The sequence below is a fragment of the Caloenas nicobarica genome, chromosome 28, assembly GCF_036013445.1.
Source record: "Caloenas nicobarica isolate bCalNic1 chromosome 28, bCalNic1.hap1, whole genome shotgun sequence".
Classification (NCBI taxonomy): domain Eukaryota; kingdom Metazoa; phylum Chordata; class Aves; order Columbiformes; family Columbidae; genus Caloenas; species Caloenas nicobarica.
The window spans coordinates 2,621,435-2,641,973 of NC_088272.1; the positions used below are offsets into that span (position 1 = coordinate 2,621,435).

The 20,539-nt window shown below is 53.4% G+C and overlaps 2 protein-coding genes across 2 annotated transcripts in view; one reads left to right on the forward strand and one right to left on the reverse strand.

Annotated features, from left to right (window-relative positions):
• Positions 1-11,599, reverse strand: part of LOC135999366 (olfactory receptor 14C36-like) — a gene marked incomplete at its 3' end in the record, with an annotated part of 28,581 nt that extends 16,982 nt beyond the window's left edge. Inside the window, exons 1-5 of the mRNA XM_065652922.1 lie at positions 11,535-11,599; positions 10,204-10,262; positions 9,532-9,740; positions 8,914-8,998; positions 8,410-8,525 (exon numbers count right to left, since the gene is read on the reverse strand). Of these exons, the coding sequence (XP_065508994.1) occupies positions 8,410-8,525; positions 8,914-8,998; positions 9,532-9,740; positions 10,204-10,262; positions 11,535-11,599 (534 nt within the window). The remainder of the gene's footprint in view (positions 1-8,409; positions 8,526-8,913; positions 8,999-9,531; positions 9,741-10,203; positions 10,263-11,534) is intronic.
• Positions 11,600-12,084: 485 nt separating this feature from the next.
• Positions 12,085-20,539, forward strand: LOC135999367 (olfactory receptor 14J1-like). The gene is made up of 2 exons (XM_065652923.1): positions 12,085-12,216; positions 19,997-20,539. Exons 1-2 carry the CDS (start codon positions 12,085-12,087, stop codon positions 20,537-20,539), a joined length of 675 nt encoding a protein of 224 aa, XP_065508995.1.

A 20,539-nucleotide genomic window follows, 5' to 3' on the forward strand; every position in this document is an offset into this window, starting at 1 on the left:
TTCTCTGGAGCTGACAGCCCAGCAGCAGGGACGTGGCTGGGAAAGAACCTCGGCCTAAGTACCCACAGGCCCTACCCAGGAAGAGGCCTTGGAGACGCGTTGTCATGTCCATTCCACCTGAGTACATGACGAGACAGCAGCAGGGACATGGTCGTGTCCATCAGAGAAGCTGAAAGGCCAGCAGCAGTCCTGGGATTTAGAAGCTCATGGTGAGGTGACTTCTCTTTGTTGAGATGGAACACCACAAGAAGACTGATGGGTTGTGTTCCCAGCTTGAAGGGCAGTTTCTGAGATGGTCGAGCTTTCCTTGGTAGCAGAAAAAAGAACGAGAGCAAAAAAAAAGTCACAGAGTGTAACTTGGAAGATGAAGACTGGTTATCAGGAGGAAGAAATGTCACCGGAAGGGCAGTGCTGTGGTGCAAGAGGTCACCCAGAGGGAGCTGGATCAGCCCATGGTTTGTGCTCCAAAGAACAGCCAGTGAGGGTGCAGACACATCAGTGAAGGGACAGAAATGCTGGGGTGAGAGCAGGTGGGAAGTGACACGGGTGTCTACAGGCTGCAGGGAAAGAGGGACAGGGAGTTACAGAAAAACATCTGAAGGACAACGCAGTCATTGGTCCCAGCCAGCAGGGGTACATGAGAGGAAAGTCTTGCCCAACCAACTTAATTTTTTCTACAACAAGGTTACCCACCTAGTCAACCAAGGGAAGCCCGTCGACGTGATCTTTTTGGATTTCAGTAAAGCCTCTGATAGTGTCTCTCACAATCTCCTCCTGGACATGACGTTCAGCATACGGGTTCCCAGGGAGCTGTCATGGTTACAAACCGGAGAGTGTTCAAGAAGAGACTGAACAACACCCTCAGACACATGGTGTGAACTGTGGGGCTGTCATATGCAGGGACAGGACTTGGATTCGATGATCCTTGTGAGTCCCTTCCAACTCAGGACATCCTCTGATTCTGTGATTCTATGAGGTGTAAGACCATGTAGAACAGCCTGCGGTGGACATGGCAAAGGGAGCTGGTGAGGCTGGAAGGCACCAAGAGAACCAAGGTCTCTGTCTCCTTGGCCATGGCAGTTGTCTCTGCCACTGAGGCCCAGGAGAAGACATGTCGTCCTCATGGTGCTGGGGCCTCGTTGCCTCCTTGCAGCCCCATGGGGAAGCTGGAAGTTGTTGTACCAGTGTTGTCCTTCCCTCGGCCTTGCACACCCACATCCCACAGTCCCAGGCAGAGCCCTGAGCCGTGTGTGAGGGACAGGATCCCCCTTCCCATTGCCTGGAGGTCATGGCTTCTCCTTTCTGCTTCAGAGAGCAAACCAAGGGGTTTCTCACCATCAGAGCCACCTGCACGGGGCCTTGGCCTCCATGTCATCACAGCCTCCAATTATCTGCTCTAACGAGTCCCTGGGGAGGCTTTGTCAGGAACAGCCCTCAGTGGGGCCCATTAATGCTTCGAGGAACTTCAAGGTTTTGCTGTTGACTTTGGCTTCTTGAGAGCTTTGTTGAGTCTCTTGTCAGTACCTGAGGTTCATGATCTCAGCCTCAAATACACCACGGGCTCATTAAAATGTTTCAAGCCCTCACAAGCTGTGTCTCTACCATAATTTTCTTCAAGTATTGAAGATTCGTAGAGCTCATTAGAGAGGTTTCAGGGGGTAGGTACAGAGAACATTTTCAATGAGCACTTGGAAGAAGTGAGAGAAGAATTCTCCCATGGATACTGGTGCAGAGTGTCTCTTGAGGAGGTTGGACAGGTGGGAAAAGCAGTCCCTTGAGGCCAGACACGGGATGGACACCCTTGCTCCTCACTTCTCTAACCTCCCTGTTTCGCTCATTGCCCCCCTGGCAGTTACATCGCTTTTCTTTACATCAGATTCTCCACTGAAGTTTGCACCTGATTGTTACAGCTTCTCTGCACAAATTACTTCATGCTTTCCTTAGAGATCTGGATTTAAATAGGCAGAAAGAGGCATTTTAATTGGCAAAAGCAAAAAAGATAAGGAGAAAGAAAACACAACAGAACATAACGAACAATAAAATATACTCTATCGTTAGTTTAAGCAACTTTCAGTGAGGTCCATCACCACAATTGAAGAGTTGCCTACAGGGAGTATGAGAGTGACAGCTGAAAGACAATTCAGCTTTACCTGCCTGAAGCTCAAAGCAGAGAAAGGTGACAGGCTCTGAATGAGCAAAGAGTGAGAGGAGGAAGAACCTCTGGGGAGCAATGGAAAGTGCAAATGTCCAGACAGGCTTCTAAAGAGACGACTGCAGACATGGTGGTTTGAATAAGGACAGGTAGGAACACCTGGATGTTCAGGGGGATTAAATACACAGTATCATAGGCAGAGTTCTGGAAATACAAGCACAAGGTAACTACAATATTTCTTCTCCTGCAATTCATACATATTGTAAAAATCCATATTTTGGCAGGACAGAAATTCATGGACATTTTATTTAAAATATTGAATCATTTCAGCTGATGAGTAAGTTGTGGTTTTGTATTGTTTGTTTGTTTGTTTTTTGAAGAACTGAGAGCAGTTCTCATGTTTTCAGGCACAGCTCCGTGGTCTGACCATAAGCCCCCAGTGCAAACCTCCAGAGGCCCCAGGGTACCTGAGGTATCTGCCTGGGACTGGCAGTTATCAGACAGGACTGATAGAGCCCTGTCACTTCCCTCATGTACCTCTGGTCTTCAACACTTGTGCACTTAATTAGATACATTTCAAGGGTGTAGTGAAAGAGGAAGGTACAGAAAGAGCACTTAGGAGAAGTGATAGGAGAATTCTCCCATTGATACTGATGCAGAGTGTCCCCTGAGGAGCTGTGGACAGGAAGGAGCAGCAGTCTGCCTGAGGTCCATCACTGTATGGAGAACCTGCTCCTCACCTCCCCAACCCCGCCATGTCTCTCTGTACACTTGACTGTGCTAGTGGAAAATATTCATCCATATGACACATGTAAGGTTTAGATCCCTCCCAGAGATCTCCTCATCTCCCCAATTAGCCCAGAAAGAGACACACACACACACACACAAATGGGTCTGGGATGGACTATTCTTGAGCTCGAACATCACAGAATCATAGAATATTTCGAGTTAGAAGATCCCCATAAGGATCAATGAGTCCAGCTGTGCACTGCTTGCACAACCACATAACACTAAACCACAAGACCATCGTCCAGACGCTCCTTGACCTCTGACAGACTGGGAGCCGTGACCACTTCCCTGGGGAGCCTGTTCCAGTGACCGACCACCCTCCACTGAAGAACTTTCTCCTAATGTCCAGGCTGAACGTGCCCTGACGCAGCCTCATTCCATTTCCACCTGTCCTGTTCTCACTGGTCACCCGAGACAGGACATCGGCCCCTCACCTCTGCTGCCTCTCTGAGGAAGGTGCAGACTGTGATGAGGGCTGTCCTGCTTTTTGTTAAAACAAGACTAATTGTATTTTAGTGAATTTTCCTTTCAGCTTAAGCTCTTCTAAGTAACTGCATATTTCTGCAGTTGGATGCGTGTTTTTCAAACACTGTCTGCTCCAGAGCCGACAACGGCCAATATTGACAGTTTTACTGAGCTACCGGTAGGGCTGGTATGCAGAAAAGGCCTAGGACTAGATCTTATTGCTATAGCAGCCAACATCGCTGGTGAATCTCTTACGTCCCATAAGTGAGGGGGTTGTACTTGCAAGGAGGGGTGGACAGAACAAGTGATGCCAACTGAAAACCCAGTTGTTCCATGCCATCCATGTCATGCACAGTTTAAAGCTGGGAGATCACGAGGGTCTCAGGCTCTTGGTCCATGGCCAGCATCTCAAGAGGAGCCTGCCCGTTGTCCTGCCTGCAACCCTGATCCTGGTTCCCGTCCTTGCATCCCTGAACCCAGTTCCTGTGCACTGCCGAGTCCAGTCCAGGACTTCCTGATGTCTTCTCTGCAGCCTCTGCTGTGACACCAGCCCCTGTGGCAGCATTTTGGCTACTCTGGGAAATACAATATTGGTTTTGTATATTGTTCCTTATTTGTCTCATTATTAGTATTATGAGGCAAGTTTTAATTTTTGTCTCGTTTTGTTTTTTAAATCTATCCAACTTGTAAGTCTCTCTCCCTTTTCCTCTTTTCCCTTTCCTTAGTGGGGAAGGGAGTGTGGTCAAGAAAGAACATCAGCCACACTTTCTTGTTGCCACTGTGCTCGGCGCTGGTGAGGCCGCAGCTTGAATCCTGTGTTCAGTTTTGGGCCCCTCATCAGAAGAAGGACATTGAGGCACTAGAGAGAGTGCAGAGGAGGTGACAAAGCTGCTGAGGGGCCGGAGCACAAGTGTGATGAGGAGCGGCTGAGGGAAGTGGTGGGTTCACCCTGGAGAACAGGAGGCTGAGGGGAGACCTGATCACTGCCTACAACTGCCTGAAAGGAGGTTGGAGCATGGAGGGGGTTGGTCTCTTCTCCCAAGGAGCAAGTGAGAGGACAAGAGGAAATGGCCTCAAGTTGTGCCAGGGGAGGTTTAGACTGGAGGTCATGAGGGACACGGGTTAGTGCTAGAGTTGGGTTATGTTTGGACTCCATGAACCTGATGGTCTCTTCCAACCAAAATGACTCTATGATTCTATGGAGAGATGATCTGAGGGCAGGTTGGCAGCAGACCCTGAGGCTGTGCCGGGGGTGGCCACATCTGCCTCCTTCCAGCAGGATTTTGGAAAGTCCCTTCCCAGCTGTGAGCGCCAGGCCAAGGGCACGGGGCAGAAACAGCCCCCACCCCTGAGGGCCCCAGCCCCCCAACTGGCCTCTGTCCCCAAACTACTCAAACTGCTGAACAGGCTCTGCCTCTACCTGAATGATCTTCAGTTTTAAGAAAATGCCAAACAAACGTGTGCTTCTGGATGAGGATGGAGCAGGTTCAGGTCCAGGACCAGGGCTGCTGCAGGAGCAGGTGTCTCCAGCACAGACAGGCTGGGGGGGACCTGTCAACCTCAGCACCCCTGGGCCCCACCATGGCCCAGTTCACCAGCTCTGGGCCCGAGGGCTCAGCCCAGGGACAGCCCCACAACCAGGGTCAGAGCGGTTCCTGCTGCTGCCCCGAGGGTCACCAGCGCCAGTCAGCCCTGGGCCAGAGTGCAGGTGTCTGAGCTGGGCTGAGGTGGAAGGGGCTGGAAAACAGCTCATCGGGAGGAGGCGATGGAAGAAGGTGCCGTGTGTGTGGCACCGGGGATGAACTGACACCCTCAGTTTGGTGTCTGGATCCGTGCTGGGCTTGCACATGGACTAAGCCCCAGCTCAGAGCACAAAGTGATGTTCCCAGCCCTGGGTGTCAAGCGCTGCTCCTGCTCTCTCCTCCCCGGTGTGACCCGAGCGCACGACTGCCCTGCCTGCTCCTGCCTTGGGGTTGGGGAACTCGGGGTCAAAAGGAAAGACAGACTCGTGCGGTTATGGGATATCTTAAGTGTCCTGGGATTGCTTTGCTAATCACTCTGTAACGTTTCCTGGGCTATGAACTCGATGTGTGCCCAGAGAGGCAAATAAGTCCATGAACCAACTTTCCAATTAAGGTTTCCTTCTTACAAAAAAACACACTTCCATTTTCTCATGGGCAACAGACTGGAAGGTGGAAGCTGAAGCAGCATGTGCCTCTTGTGTAAACAGGTAACAACAGATGGTTCCATTCAGTCGATCCTCAGTTGTTCGCTGCACAGGAAACCTCTCCCTTAATTTAATCTTTGGTGTACAGGCAGGGCCTTGCTGATGTTCCTGCGTAGGCAGCAAGTGTGTGGCTGTCAGGCTTTCTGCAGATTTGTGACTGATTTTTCCTGTTTCTTTTATAAGGACAATCTTGCTGTGCACTCCTGAAGTCTCCCATAAGCTGGTGGTTCGAGAGAAGGACGGGGAGCTGCAGTTAGCTCAGGGAGGACCAGTCAGCATCACAGGCAAAGCAGACTGCAACTGGACTTGGTGAAAATTAATGGAATTTATTGACAGATGAAACTGGAACTTCTCCCCCGTCTTTGGGTGGGTCACCGTGCACCCTGAACCGATACAGGCAGGTGTGGTCCGGGTGGCCCCAGTTGCTCAGCACTTGCAGCCTGATGTAATTCACGACCCCAGGGAGCTCGTTCTGAAACGACAAGAAGAAATGAGTCGCCTTTTCCTCTCTGGCACGTGACCACTGACAGAGTAGTTCCGTGGCGATGGCTTTGTTCAACAGCTTCCTTCCTGCTGCCCCGCCAGGGCTTTTGATCTGTCGTGGTCAAGACGTTCTTGTCCTGCTCTACCTCATTGGGCCATGAGAACAGCAAAGGAAGAAGCAGCGACCAGATGCCTCAGCAAATACACTGGGAAGTTCTCGCCTGCTTTGGGGCACAGGCTTCCACAGTCAGAAGACCCAGTGCTGGTGTTAGTATAATGCCTCGTTGCCTTCTCTAGAAAGCCACAGAAACAGAATGGCCTCCCTGTCACTACTCACTGCCAGCACCAACAGAATCCTCAGGAAGCCCAGTATTCCTGGTCTTTAATTGGCAGACCAGCACTCATGCATCCTACTGGATGTGGTTGCTGGTGTCCACTTGGGGTCCAGACAGTCAAGCTGATTCCGGTTTCAAACATGGCGCTTCTAAGCACTGAAGTTTAAACCCAAAACGAAAGAGAAGACCGGCAGTCCAGGTATACGCCACCAGGAAGTTAAAGCAGAAGAAAGGCCAGCGTGGCACACGCTCAAGAACAGGGCTGCCTGTAGCCCTTTGGCAGGGAAGCCTCTCCCCATCCAACCGCATTTCTCCTCCTCTCCTACAGTTCTCCCCCCTCTTTGTCCCCATACCTTCAGCTGGAAGGTCTGACTGGGATTCAGCGGTGCCAGGAAAGTGAACTGTCCCAGGAACGTTCCCTGCTCGTCGTGTTCTTCCTTAAAGCCCTACAGAAAGACAGGGGTGGAGAAAACAAGAGTGTCTGGTGCACCATGGCAAGAATGAGCTTCAGTCAGTGAAGTACGGGGTTATTTCATCTACGTAGTTCAGGGACGATGAGCACAAGGAAAAGACGAGAAGCTGCAGGTGGGCAGCACGTCACACTTGCCTACTCAACGAGTCCAAGCTGCTAGTCAGAAAAGGAGCAGACACCACCAGTGAGAGGGAGGTTATCTGAGGATCACAAATGCCCACTGGGGTTGCAAGCCAAGAAGGTCTAGGACCATGCACTGTCCAGCTACTTTTCCCTGTGGCTCCTGGAGTAGCATCCTGCCCCAGAAGCTTCCTATCGACTGGTACATTGATTAAAAGAGGAATAAAATGGGAAGGGAGTAACTCCAAGGAGCCGTTTTCTTCTGAGAGCCAGGAGGAAGCTTCAGGCCATTGGACTCTCTGACCCATCTTCACCACATGCTTAGAAATGCTGTGCAAGCCCCTGCCCCCACTCCAGAGAAATCACTTACGTAGACAGCAAAGTCCCTTGGCGCTGCGGAAATACTTTCTCCATGGAACGCTGTCCCCGAGACATGGTCCATGGTGACAGCTCTGGGAACGACTGGCACAGACAGCTTGATGAACACCTGTCCCTGACTTCCTGGGAAGGGCCAGCAGTTTCCAGGATGATTTTCCGGCTGAAAGGAGAAGAAGAAACTACATTGACATGGAGAAGGTTGCCCTGGCTCTCGTTCCTGCCATGAGCATCAGAGGATTAAGAATTCATTTGGCCAATCACTTCTGCTCTGAAGCGCAGCCAGTGCCTTCAGTCGCACCCTGTGGGTACCGAACAGAGCAGCAGTTGTGAGAATTCACGTATCACAAGACCCTTCCGCAGAAAAGCCCTTCGATGGCTGGGGGCTGGGTGTGCTCCTTATAGAAGCTCAGCGGCCTCTCCTGGTCCAGAGCCCTCACCAAGAACAAGCCAGGGACGGTGTGGCTGAAAGGCCCCTGCCCAGAGCAGGTGGCAGCTCCGGGCCCCCCTGGATGAACCTTTCCTGTCAGGGGAAGCCCTCGCTGCCTCTCATCCACTGCACCCTCCTTCCCCTGGCACCAGCCAGCACTGCCACGCAGGCAGCTCAGGAGCAGGGCCAGGACGGCCTGAGAGCCCAACGTGGGGCCCTCCAGCAGCGCAGGCTCTCAGCACCCGCTGGTGCTCACTAAGAGCACATCCCAGAGCTCTGCGGGCATCTCTGCCCTTCTCCTTCCTTGCAGTGCTGACACTTTGCACAGCGACTGGGCAGGCACAGACTGCAGGAGCAGCCTGGCCTGGCAGAAGCTCCCGCGGAGAACCTGGGGCACTCTGGGAGAGGAAATAGCAGGGAGACACAGGAGGAGAGCAGGTCCATGCGAGGAGGAGGCAGGAGAAGAAGCTTCGAGGAGCAAAGACGGGGGAAAGGCAACTCTGAGCAGCGTGGGTGGTTCATTCTCCCGACCTTTGTTTTACTGCTTCTTGGTGCTCCTACCTCCAGAATAAGCTCAGGGGACCTCATATAATGCATCACCGGCAGGGAATACAGGAAGATTTTGGTTTTGTCATTCCGGAGCGATGGAGAAGTCCTTGAATGAATGACAGCAGCCCCTGGAAATTAAAACATGACCATGATCATCAGGCAGTGTCAGGAGGAATATTGCAGTGTTGACTTGAAAAAGGCTTCTCGATAGTCATCCATGTCCTACAGTGGGTTCCCCTCTGTCTTACTGGCACAACCCGTCTGGGACACGTAGCAGGGAGTCATCAAACTGTCATATGGGGCCATGGAAAAAGGCAGGAATGTGAGCTAGGCTTTCTGGGCTTCCCATGGGGTCTGGCCTGTTACAGCCTCTGTCAGTGGGGGCGCTTTTAGGGTACGAGGTGACCCTTGACTTCTCGCCCCTTCTCTCCTACCCCTGGGCACGTTCCAATGCGCATCTTGTCAATCTGGAAGGAAGCGCTTTGGAACTGGTTTGTTTGTACAGTGTCACAGCACCTGCTGATTTCAGGGCATAATCAGGCATCGGGACGTGGATTTCTTCCATCTTCTCCAGGGCTTGATTGATGATGTCCTGAACAGCCTGGGAAGGAACACAAAGGAGAGCGACTGTTGGAAGGAAAAGGAACGGGGCAAGCAGCTCCCCTGCAAGGCCAGCCAAGGTGAATGGGGACAGGGCCCATCTCAGATGGAAGGAACACCCAAATTGCCCGGAAGCCTCCCAGGTTTGCTCTGCTGTGATTGATGGGATCAGAAAGGGGGGGCTGCTCACTCCAGTGCTCTGAATGCTGGAGCTGTGGGAAGAGGCTTTTCCTGTGGAGAGGCCCCAGGCCGGGCAGCACGGACAGACAAGCCTTCTGGGCATGAGATAGGACTGGCTTAACTCTGCAGTGCTGAGGCAGTTCTTTCTTTCCAGTCCTCCCTTGAGGAGGATCCAAGATCTGGACACAGAGGAAGGAACGACTCAGCTGTCATTCCCGTCAGGGCTCTCTCATCTCCATAAGGAAGTGTGGAGCAACAGGAGAAGGAAACGTGGCCATGGCAGTGAATGGAGTAGGATACGTGCCGGAGGGAGGATAAAACCCCTGAGTAGATCCTTCTGCCTTGTGCCCTTACCCGTCCGGTAAAGCCTGGGAGCTTTCCCTGCTTCACGCCTTCCTGTAGAGCCCGCTCGGTGACATCCTTTGCGCTCCAGCGCAGATGATAAAGCTGTTCCTGCAGCTTATGGAGCTGGTCTGGCAGGGGCAGGGTTTTGCTCAGGTCTTCTAACTCTGCTGAGGTGCTCCAGAGGCTTTCTGCGCCAAGTCGTCCCACGTGGTAAAGACCTGTCAGACACACACCAGAGCTTAGAACTCGGTCTAAGGCTGGGTTATGCCTCGGGCTGCCCACTCCCCTTTCTGTGTCTCTCCCAAGTGCCATAGCTGTCTCTCCTCTGCTCTTTGACAGTGGCCATCATGGCGTATGGGCTGTGCAATAGATGGACGTTCCCTGCCCTGGACTGTGCTCCTTGTCCTGCAGAAGATTCTCACCCCCTGGGGCAGGAGAGCTCAGCCACGGCCTCTCCCTCGGCTGAAGAGAACTGGCTCAGCCCTCCTGAGGAAGGCAAGTCAGCCCTTCCTCACCCCCACACCCGTCCTGCTGGAGCAGGGACTGGCACAGCTCTGTCGGGGACTTTCTGCTCTCAGCTGAGCTCCTCTGGTCACGGCAGGGGAAGTGGAACAGGACAGAATGGAGCCCCGAGTACCTCCTAAGGCACCGTCCACAGGTCGGAGCTCTGCAGGGACTCACCGAAAGAGAACAGACCAAGAATCAGCACCAGGGTCACTGTCTTCAGCGCCTTCATCATCCTACAGAGCAGCAAGGAGGAAAAGGCTGGTGAAGCTGGCGGTTCCCGTGCAAATCAGCAGCAGACTGGAGAGCAGCAGCAGGGACTGCAGCCCTTGAGCCTGGCGTTCCTGGCGTGTGCGTTGGCTTGGTCGTGCACCAGCTCGAGTCACTGCTGGGGTTGTCAGCAGCTGCACCAGTGGGGGATTTGTCATGGCAGCGATTGTTTCGTTAGGGACAAAGGGCTCAAGATTGACTCCGGACTAAGAGCAGGAGCTGCAACGGGAGCTGTGGCCACACCACATGTCTGTGGGGCTGGAGAGGGGTTCTTTGGAAACGGAGGGGACACAACGTACACCTGTTTCTTCTGCCCACCATCCCATCGGCACTTGTGCTGATCCTGTTCTCCACCCTCCCAAGAGAAGGTTCAGCCTGTGCCCCTACAGGTCAACAGCTGCCAGGCGGGGGTGTGTGTCTCCCCTCCCGCAGCATTTCTTTAGCAGCTGCGTTATCTCTGACCCTTCTCTTGGCATAAGTGCAGAGAAATGCAGACTGGGGAAAGAGGGAGGGAGGCTGAATGTCAATGCGTGCTGGCAAACAACGGGCAACCAAGGAAGCACCAAAGAAGCACTCTGCTGGCTGGGCCCTGCTGCCCTGAGCCTGATCTGCCAAGTCACAGCACACAGCGCTCTGCAAGGGGGAAATTCCTCCTGCTTGTTCCAGGAGGCTCTCAAAAGGCTCACAGCGTACACTTCATCAGGAATGAACAATCCCCTTTTGTTCTCCTAGAGAACTCCTTGCACCCTTCAGAGGATCATGTTCCCCTTTCCTAAGGCAGAGCCCTGGTGAGGAACTGACCGGGTTTCCGAAAGAAACCTCCTCTGTCAGGAACACAAGTCAAATCCATGGCCAACAGAGGACACGCTGGTATCCTGCTGGTCCGAGTGGAGAGGAAAACCAAGCAGGCTCAGGGACATAACCCACCCCGCAGAGCACAATACGGCACTGAGCTGAGCTCTCACAATTACTACGGCAGGCTGTATCGGGGCCACCGCTTGGGACTCCATCCATGCGATTCAAAATAGACCTGTCCCTCATTCTGCAGAGATCAAAGGCTTTCTGGGCCTTGCCCCTGTGGTCATGAAGACACTGAAAGGCGGCTGCTGCCTTCCACCAGCTCCAGACCGAGCTCTCAGGCTGCCCTCATGTTCCTCTCCTGTCCACCCTCCACCCACCCCAGCTGATGAGGTTGAAAACACACCTGGGCAAAGGGGAGGAGGATTTTTCAAACATACCTGTTCAGACCTTCGACCTTCTCTGGCTGGCTCTTGGTACCTGCTGAGGTGCAAGTAACAAGCATCTTGCTCGCTCGGGATCAAGCCAAAAACTCTGCGATCTCTGTTCCGTCAAGATCGAGAGTGACAAAGGCACAGGGAGACCCCTGGTTTTATACCCTGCTGTGCCCACCTCAGCGCTGATGCTGCTTTGTGACATCAACGGCAGTGGGTGATGTCACAATGGAAGAGGCTGCGCCACGTTTGGAGGTGAAGTCCAGCCTGACAGCAGCGGGTTTTGCAGTCCTCTCTGCAAGGGAAGAAATCCTTCACCTTACAAAGATGGGAAACATAGAGGAACATGTTACTCTCAGAAAACAGACTGTTAACCACTCTTCCTCTCGTTTACCGAAGTTCAGACAGTGTTAGAAAACAACTACAAAAAAGTAAGATTCCTAGTCTTATTTTATAAACCACATTAAGTTAGCAGGACTTATTGAGAGGGCTTTGAACTAGATTTGAAGGGTGAGGGGATGAAACCAGATGTGGCAGAGGCACAGCCAAGGGCGACATGCTGGCATCTGAGGGTAGTGCTAATGATGCCCTTCAGTCTGCCGAGCCAGTGCAACCAATGGCCCAGCTGAAGTGCATCTGTACGAATGCACGCAGCACAGGCAACAAACAGGAGGAGCTGGAAGCCCTTGTGAGGCAGAAAAACTATGATTTAATTGTCATCACAGAAACATGGTGGGATGACTCTCACAACTGGAGCGCTGCAATGCATGGCTATAAACACTTCAGAAGGGACAGGCGAGGAAGGAGAGGAGGTGGGGAAGTCATGTATGTTAGGGACAGTTTTGATTGTTTGGAACTTGATGAGGGTGATGATAGGATTGAGTGTCTCTGGGTAAGAATCAAGGGGAAGGGCAACAAGGCGAACAACCTAGGGGATGGTCTGTTACAGACCACCCAACCAGGATGAACAGGCAGAAGAAATATTTTTCAGGCAGCTGGGAGAAGTCTCCCAATCACCAGCCCTTGTTCTTATGGGGGACTTCAACCTACCAGATGTCTGCTGGAAGTACAACTCAGCAGAGAGGAAGCAGTCTAGGAGGCTCCTGGAGCGTATGGAAGACAATTCCTGACACAGCTGGTCAGTGAGCCTGCCAGGGAAGGAGCCCCACTGCACCTGTTGTTTGTAAATAGAGAAGGACTCATTGGAGGTCGCCTTGTGTGTAGTGATCGTGAAATGATTTTCTATCCTTGGAGAAGTTAGAAGGGTGGTCAGCAGAACTGCTACTTTGGCCTTCTAGGGCAGACTTGGATCTGTTTAGGAGGCTGGTTGGCAGAGTCCCTTGGGAGGCAAACCTGAAGGACAAAGCAGTCCAGGAAGGCTGGTCTGTCTTCAAGAAGGTGATCTCAGAAGCACAGGAGCAGCTGTCCCCATGTGCCAGAAGGTGAACTGTCGGGAAAGAAGGCCAGCCTGGCTGGAGAGAGAGAGACAACCAAGAGATCAGGCCCAGTCAACATGGGTTTGTGAAAGGCAGGTCCTGATTGACCAGCTTGATCTCCTCCTATGACAAGGTGACCCAACTAGTAGAGAAGGGAAAGGCTGTGGATGTTGTGCACTTAGACGTCAGTAAAGCCTTTGACACCGTATCCCACAGCATCTCCTGGAGAAGCTGCAGCTCATGGCCTGGATGGTGTATCTGTGATGGATAAAGAACTGGCTGGAGGGCCGGGCCCAAAGAGTTGCGGTGAACGGAGCCAAACCCAGATGGCGGCCGGTCACAAGTGGTGTCCCCAGGGCTCAGTACTGGGGCTAGTTCTGTTTAATCTCTTTTTCAATGATCTAGATGAGGGGATCGAGTGCACCCTTAGTAAGTTTGCAGATGACACCAAACTGGGTGGGAGTTTTGATCTGCAAGAGGGTAGGAAGGCTTTACAGAGGGTTCTGGAGCTGCTTGTTCATTTGGCTGAGGGCAATTGTCTGAGGTTTAACAAGGCCAAGTGCCAGGTCCTGCACTTCGGTCACAACAATCCCCTGCAACACTACAGGCCTGGGAAAGAGTGGCTGGAAAGGTGCTTGGTGGAAAAAGACCTGGGGGTGTTGATTGACAGCAGCTGCACATGAGCCAGTGTGTGCCCAGGTGGCCAAAAAGGCCCCCAGCATCCTGGCTTGTATAAGGAATAATGTGGCCAGCAGGCTCAGGGCAGTGACCGTCCCCTGTGCTGGGCACTGGTGAAGCCAAACCTCGAATCCTGGGGTCAGTTCTGGCCCCCTCACAACAAGAAACACCTTGAGGTGCTGGAGTGAGTTCAGAGAAAGGCAACAAAGCTGGTGAGGGTCTGGATCACAAGTCTTATGAGGAGCGGCTGAGGGACCTGAGGCTGTTTAGCCTGGAAAAAAAGAGACTGAGGGGAGACCTTTTCACTCTCTACAACTACCTGACAGGAGGTTGTAGCGTGGTGGGTGTTGGTCTCTTCTCCCAAGCAGCAAGTGATAGGAGGAGAGGAAATGTTCTCAGGTTGTGCCAGGGAAGGTTCAAACTGGATATTAGGAGACATTTCTTCATGGAAAAAGTTGTGAAGCAGTGGAACAGGCTGCCCAGGGAAGTGGTGGAGTCACCATTCCTGGAGGTGTTTAGAAGACATTAAATTGGGTTTCTTAGGGACATGGTTTAGTGCTAGAGTTGGGTTATGGTTGGACTCGATGATCCTGAGGGTCTCTTCCAGCTGAAGTTATTCTATAAATCGATTGACAAATCAAATTCAGGGTGGTTATTCCCTTTAATGCCAGTTACAGGCCTGCAGTGTTACGTGAGGTGCCAAGGCTCTCGCACACCCCTACATGCACTGGGCAGGGACAGCGATGGTCCTGTCCAGGGCAGCCATCCCCATCCACAGCGAGTGTGGGACAGACACCCCAGACAGCACTGCAGACAGATTCGGTGCCTTTGTGCAAGAAACTCATTCCCACCTCTGAAGCATCGCAAGATCTGTCCCTTCTCTATCCAGTAGATGTAGGGCAGCCCATGAATAGGAAGCGCTTCACACCGCAGTGTCCATGCGTATAGCAACACTTCCAAATCTCCTTTTTTTCTTTTCACCAAACCTGTTCTCAACTCCTTGATAACATAATCAAGGAACAGACAAACCATTGTCACCTTGGGCCTGTCAGCAGCACCTTGTCATTCCTAGAGATCAGTGACACGTCTGCCCAAGTACCTCAGGGGCAGCAGAGACGCCACTGACAAAACACACGTTTCCTTCCAGGTCTGTCATTCCCAGCCCTGTTTCTCTCTGGCCTTGGGGACAGCAGGGCTTGCTCACTCTCCTGTTGCCCAATTTCAGCCCTAACTTTCCATCTGCCAAGCACTGTGACATTGCTCTGCTCTGAAGTCAAACCTTTGCACACATGGGGACCTGGATTCTTGAGACCAACCAGATTTCCCTAAGACTCTCAGAGCTTGGCCGGGTGCTACAGCTGAGGTGCCACAGCCCAACTGTGCACTGATGCCCTGAGCCAAGGGCACAGCCAGGACAAGCTGCAGCCTGTGCTGTTTGACACCCATGGAGTCACCGCCAGGCGTGGTGGGACAAGTTACACAGCTTGGGGTGCTGCAATGGCTGGGTACAGGCTTTTCAGGAGAGACGGGCTGGAAGGGTCAGCAGTGGGATTCCCTCAGAGTGAAGAAGTTGCTGGGATGTGTGGAGCTCCTTTATGTGGAGAGTGACCAGATGGGTTTTCCCTTGTGAGTGAGGGCACCAATGACAAAGCCCTGGGGCTGTGGGGGCACATGGCCATGCCCCCAACAATCTGGTGCCACCGAAAGTGGGGCACAGCCATCAGGGAGAGGCACCAGGATAAGGATGAGAAAGCAGCACTGAAAGACTGTGCTAGGGAAATTGGAAATTATTTCCTTTTTCTTGAATAAACTCTTGATGGAACCCTGCTACTGCTGCCATTTTAGTGGCCACTTTCTGGGCTCAGGAGAGTCCTGGAGGCTGAGGCCCCTTTTCTTTAGGGGGCACCAGGGGATCCCCGGGCAAGTGGTCCCTGCCCTGGCTGGAATTGGAGGGACTGCGGCTGCAGCAGTGCAGGGAGAGTCCAGACCTGGAGAAACTTTGGGGTTCCACCATCAGGAATCTCTGAAGTTTTAAAAGGAGAAGTGGCCAGTCCTGTATCAGGGCAGGAGAATAACCCCATCCATCAGGACAGAGCAGGACCTGACACGCTGAGCAGGGACCCTGAGGAGAAGGGCCTGGGCACTACAAGGGCCACCACACAAGCCCGTGCCGCATGCTCACCATGACCAAGGCAGCTGCACACGGGGCTGCATGAGGAGGAGCGTGGGGACCCAGACACCTGGAGTTCTCATCCCATTCGGTTCAGCACTGGTGTGACCCCACACACACGGATGTGTGCCAGTGTGCGGCTCCCAGTTTGGAGAAGCAGGGAGGAACTGGAGAGTGCAGGGCTGTGCCAAGGCAGGGTTCAGGACCTTGTGCACATGGTGTGGGATGCTGAGGGACCTGGGCTGCTCTGGCCCAGCAGCGCTGGGGAGGCTGCAGCAGTGTAGGAGTAGCCTGAGAGTGCTGGAAGGGTGGTTTCAGAGAGGGTGGAGGTTTTCTTCATAGTGGGAAAGAGCATGAGAAAGAGATAATGGCACACAGTGCAGGTGGGGAGGTCCAGGCTGGACATGAGCAGCAAGGAATGTGAGTGGAAGGGCAGTGCTGTGGTGGAGCAGGTCACCCAGAGGCAGTCTGCATCAGCCCAAGGCTTTGTGCTTCAAGGAACAGCTGGGGAGGATGGAGAGAGATCAGCAAAGGAAGGAAGATGCTCAGACAAGAGCAAGGTGGGGCAGCAGGGGGGATGTCTCCAGCCAGCAGGGAAAGAGGTGCAGGGGATGCCACAGCATAGGACAGGCTGTCGTGGAGATGATCAAGGGATGTAAAGAGGCTGAAACCCCCACCAGACATGAGCTCCTTCTCCCCTTGGCTGTGGCTGTTGTCTCCAGCTCTGCTGCCTGTGAGGAGACACCTTGTCCTTACAGCACAGGGGCCTCATGGCCTCCTTGTCCCCAGCCAGGAACCTGGGAGGTGTGGGACCATAGTCCTGCCCTTGGCCTTGCACAGCCCCACATCACACTATCCCAGGAAGGGCCCTGGGCAACGTGGGAGGGACAGGATCTGCCTTCCCAGGGTTGGGGGTCAGGGCTTGGCCCTTTGGTTAATGAAACACATCCAGGTTTGCATTAGAGCCACCTTTGCTTTGCTTTTCCTGACCTGTCATCACTGCTTCCATTTTTTTTCTCTGACTAGACCCTGGGGATGGTTTCTCAGTAGGTTCCCTGAGTGGACCCATTAACATGACAAGAATCTTTGGAGTTTGAATCTGACTTTGACTTCTTGAGAGGTTTTATCAACTTTCCCTCAGGGTCTGATGTTCATGGACTCAGCACCAAAGCCACCAGAGGGGTCATTAAAGTGACTTGGGATGTTCCTGTGCTGCTGAGCTGAGCTGGGCTGGGCTCCTGGGACACAGGGAGCTCATGGCAAGCGGCAGCGCTGCAGAGAGACAGCTCTGCCCAGGAGCAGCTCCTCTGCAAAGCGCAGCAGGGCTGAGGGCTCTGCCTGCAGCACCGAGGGGAGAGGAGCCAGGCACAGAGAGGGAAAAGCAGTCTGGGGTGGGAGGATGCTGTGAATTCAAAGGAGAAATCTTCACTGTCCTTGACATAGCAAGTCTATGGCTACAGAGGAATGAAGCTGCAGTTCCTGGAGGGACCTCCTGAAGCTGGCATGTCCTGCAGCAGATAAGATCTGGCAGGATGGCAGTGTCGTTTTCATAGTTGTGAAGGAATATGGGCTCCTCCTAGGGAGAGATTCATTCTACACCGTAAAAGACCCAGGCCAAGACAGCTCCTTTCTCCTGAATCAATTGCAGCTGTGTGAAGGTGGGTGAGCAGCCAGAGTTGCCCAGAGCTGTCCTGCAGAGCAGGGTCCCTGCACCCCAGGGCTGTGCCGGGGCAGGGACTCTGCCGCCTGCCAGGGTCAGCGCTCAGCCTGCCCGGGGAGATCCCCACGGTGCTGTGGGGAGAAGCTGTGGATAGAAGGAGCAACCCCTATCAGGGCAGGAAAGGTGTTTCTGCTGTGGAGAGCGTGCTGTGTGGGTCAGGGGTGCACACAGCTTCAGATCACCCCCAGGATTTTTCCAAGTGGATGCCTCAAGCAGAAGATCAATGCAAGCATTAGTAGACAGATAGGGAGCTTTTCTGAGCCTTTCTTTTCAGTTTCCTATCCGAAGCAGTGAGTGGTACAGGAAAAGAGAAAAGGAAAATGTGCCCTCCTGCTTAAAAAAGTTGCTGAGACTCCTGAACTGCAACTTTAAGTGATCAGTATGTCTGCCAGAAGCCTCATAACATCCCTTCAGCTGCTGCTCTGCCTGTGCACAGCACCAGCATCACATCTGCTGTACCTGTCAGCCTTAGTCTGACCTGTCCTGTTTTCCAACCTGCAAACAGGAAGATGCCCCCAGGCAGTGCCCTGTGAACAGGCAGGATCTGTAGGGCCAGGGTGAGGGCACAGAGGGTGGGATGGGGTCTGTGAGTGCTGACAGGGAAGAGACATGGACAGGGAAACACCTCCCATGGGGAGAATCTCCAGACAGCAGGGAAAAGATCAGAAATGAGAGGAAACTAAACTCAGAATTGTTCTGGGAGGGAGAACACAGAAAACTCCGTATGATCCCCGCAGTGCAGATCCCTCCTGTGAGCAGCGCCCTCGCCTCCTCTCCCACCCAGCAAAGCCTCTGCCCTCAGGGCCGGGGGCTCCAGGGCATGAAGCAGCTCCTGTGCAGCCAGAGCTGCAGTTCCCTCTGCAGAGCACAGGGGCTGAGAGCAGCTGCCCGGCAATGCTGGTGTGTGGGAGGTGGCTGCACAGCTGGGGAAGGGTGACGCTGTCGGAGTGCCCGGCTGCCTCTGCCCTGGCCTCTCTCACACCCACCCTCACCGCAGTTTCCTTCTTGCTCCACTGCTCTGGGTCACTGCTGTTGTGATCTGGTTCTTGCTGTCAGGCTCTCTGGGGATGGGAGTTTCAGCTGCAGAGTCACAGCCTGATCTTGTGGGTCCTTTCCTGCAGCTGTGTCCATGGGAACACATGTCCCAGCTTTGCTCTGCCCTGTGGGGCTGTGGGCAATGCAGTGTGTGGGGCTGGGGAATGAGCTGAGTCTCCCTGAATCAAATGCCATCATTAGGACCCTTGGCTGTCTCCTTGAGGTTTCCTTCCAAGCTGTGAGCTTCCCTCCAGGATGCAAACCTGTCCTATAGCACTTCAGCATTATCTGAATTCCCCACGGAGAAGTGCAGAGATGCTATGATGGAGGAAATGCAGTTCGGTTTGTGAAATGAGCCGTGTGTGTCCTGGGACAGAAGTGGGGTGCTGAGACCTTAGGAAAGGGTGGGACATGTCATGGTCTGAGGTGGGTCCCTCTGCTCTCAGCAGTGCCTGGTGGCTTTTCAGGGTAACATGGCAGTGTGATCAGCCTCCATCTCAGAAAGGTGCCAGCCCAGGGCAGCTGGAGCAAGACAGAGGGACAGAGCAGCTGCCCTCACTCTGCACTGACCCACAGGCATCCTCTGGTCTCGCAGGACTCGCTCTGTTCTCCCTGAGTGCAGCAGAAATACTGAGGATTTCTGATGTCCAGGAACACTCCCCAGGCTGTGAGGGGAGAAGGACCTGTAGAACCGCCAAAGCTCTCAAACTCAGTTTCTCAGCCCTGCGGGTACAGATGCTGACAGTCCCTTCTGCAGCAGGAGCGGTTCCATCTGACAAAGCTGAACCCCAGGACTGGCCCCTGCCCCACCCATCACACAGGGTCAGGCTGACTCCTCAAGAGCCCCTGGGCAGAGACCCTGCTCTTCATTGCACACTCATCAAGCACCAACGAGGGCTCCAGCCAGGACGTTCTCCTGGAAAAAGAAAAGGGTCTCTTTGTGGGAGGGGCTGTGGGAAATGACTTTGGTTTTCCCAGACAAGTCTCATCTGAACCGTCACTGTCTTTTCCTCCTTGCACAGGTCCTCATGCCCACAGGCAGCAAATGTCCAACAGCAGCTCCATCACCCAGTTCCTCCTCCTGGCGTTCACAGACACACGGGAGCTGCAGCTCTTGCACTTCTGGCTCTTCCTGGGCATCTACCTGGCTGCCCTCCTGGGCAACGGCCTCATCATCACCACCATAGCCTGTGACCAGCACCTCCACACCCCCATGTACTTCTTCCTGCTCAACCTCTCCCTCCTCGACCTGGGCTGCATCTCCAGCATTGTCCCCAAATCCATGGCAAATTCTTTATGGGACACCAGGGCCATCTCATACTCAGGATGTGCTGCACAGATATTTTTGTTTCTCTTTTTCATTTCAGCAGAATATTCTCTTCTCACCATCATGTCGTACGACCGCTACGTTGCCATCTGCAAACCCCTGCACTACGGGACCCTCCTGGGCAGCAGAGCTTGTGTCCACATGGCAGCAGCTGCCTGGGCCACTGGGTTTCTCAATGCTCTGCTGCACACGGCCAATACATTTTCACTGCCACTGTGCAAGGGCAATGCCCTGGACCAGTTCTTCTGTGAAATCCCCCAGATCCTCAAGCTCTCCTGCTCAGATGCCTACCTCAGGGAAGTTTGGCTTCTTGTAGGTACTGTCTGTTTAACTTTTGGCTGCTTTGTGTTCATTGTGCTGTCCTATGTGCAGATCTTCAGGGCCGTGCTGATGATCCCCTCTGAGCAGGGATGGCACAAAGCTTTTTCCACGTGCCTCCCTCACCTGGCCGTGGTCTCCCTGTTTGTCAGCACTGGCACGTTTGCCTACCTGAAGCCCCCCTCCATCTCCTCCCCATCCCTGGACCTGGTGGTGTCTGTTCTGTACTCAGTGGTGCCTCCAGCAGTGAACCCCCTCATCTACAGCATGAGGAACCAGGAGCTCAAAGATGCCCTGAGGAAACTATTTCAATACTCACTGCTTTAG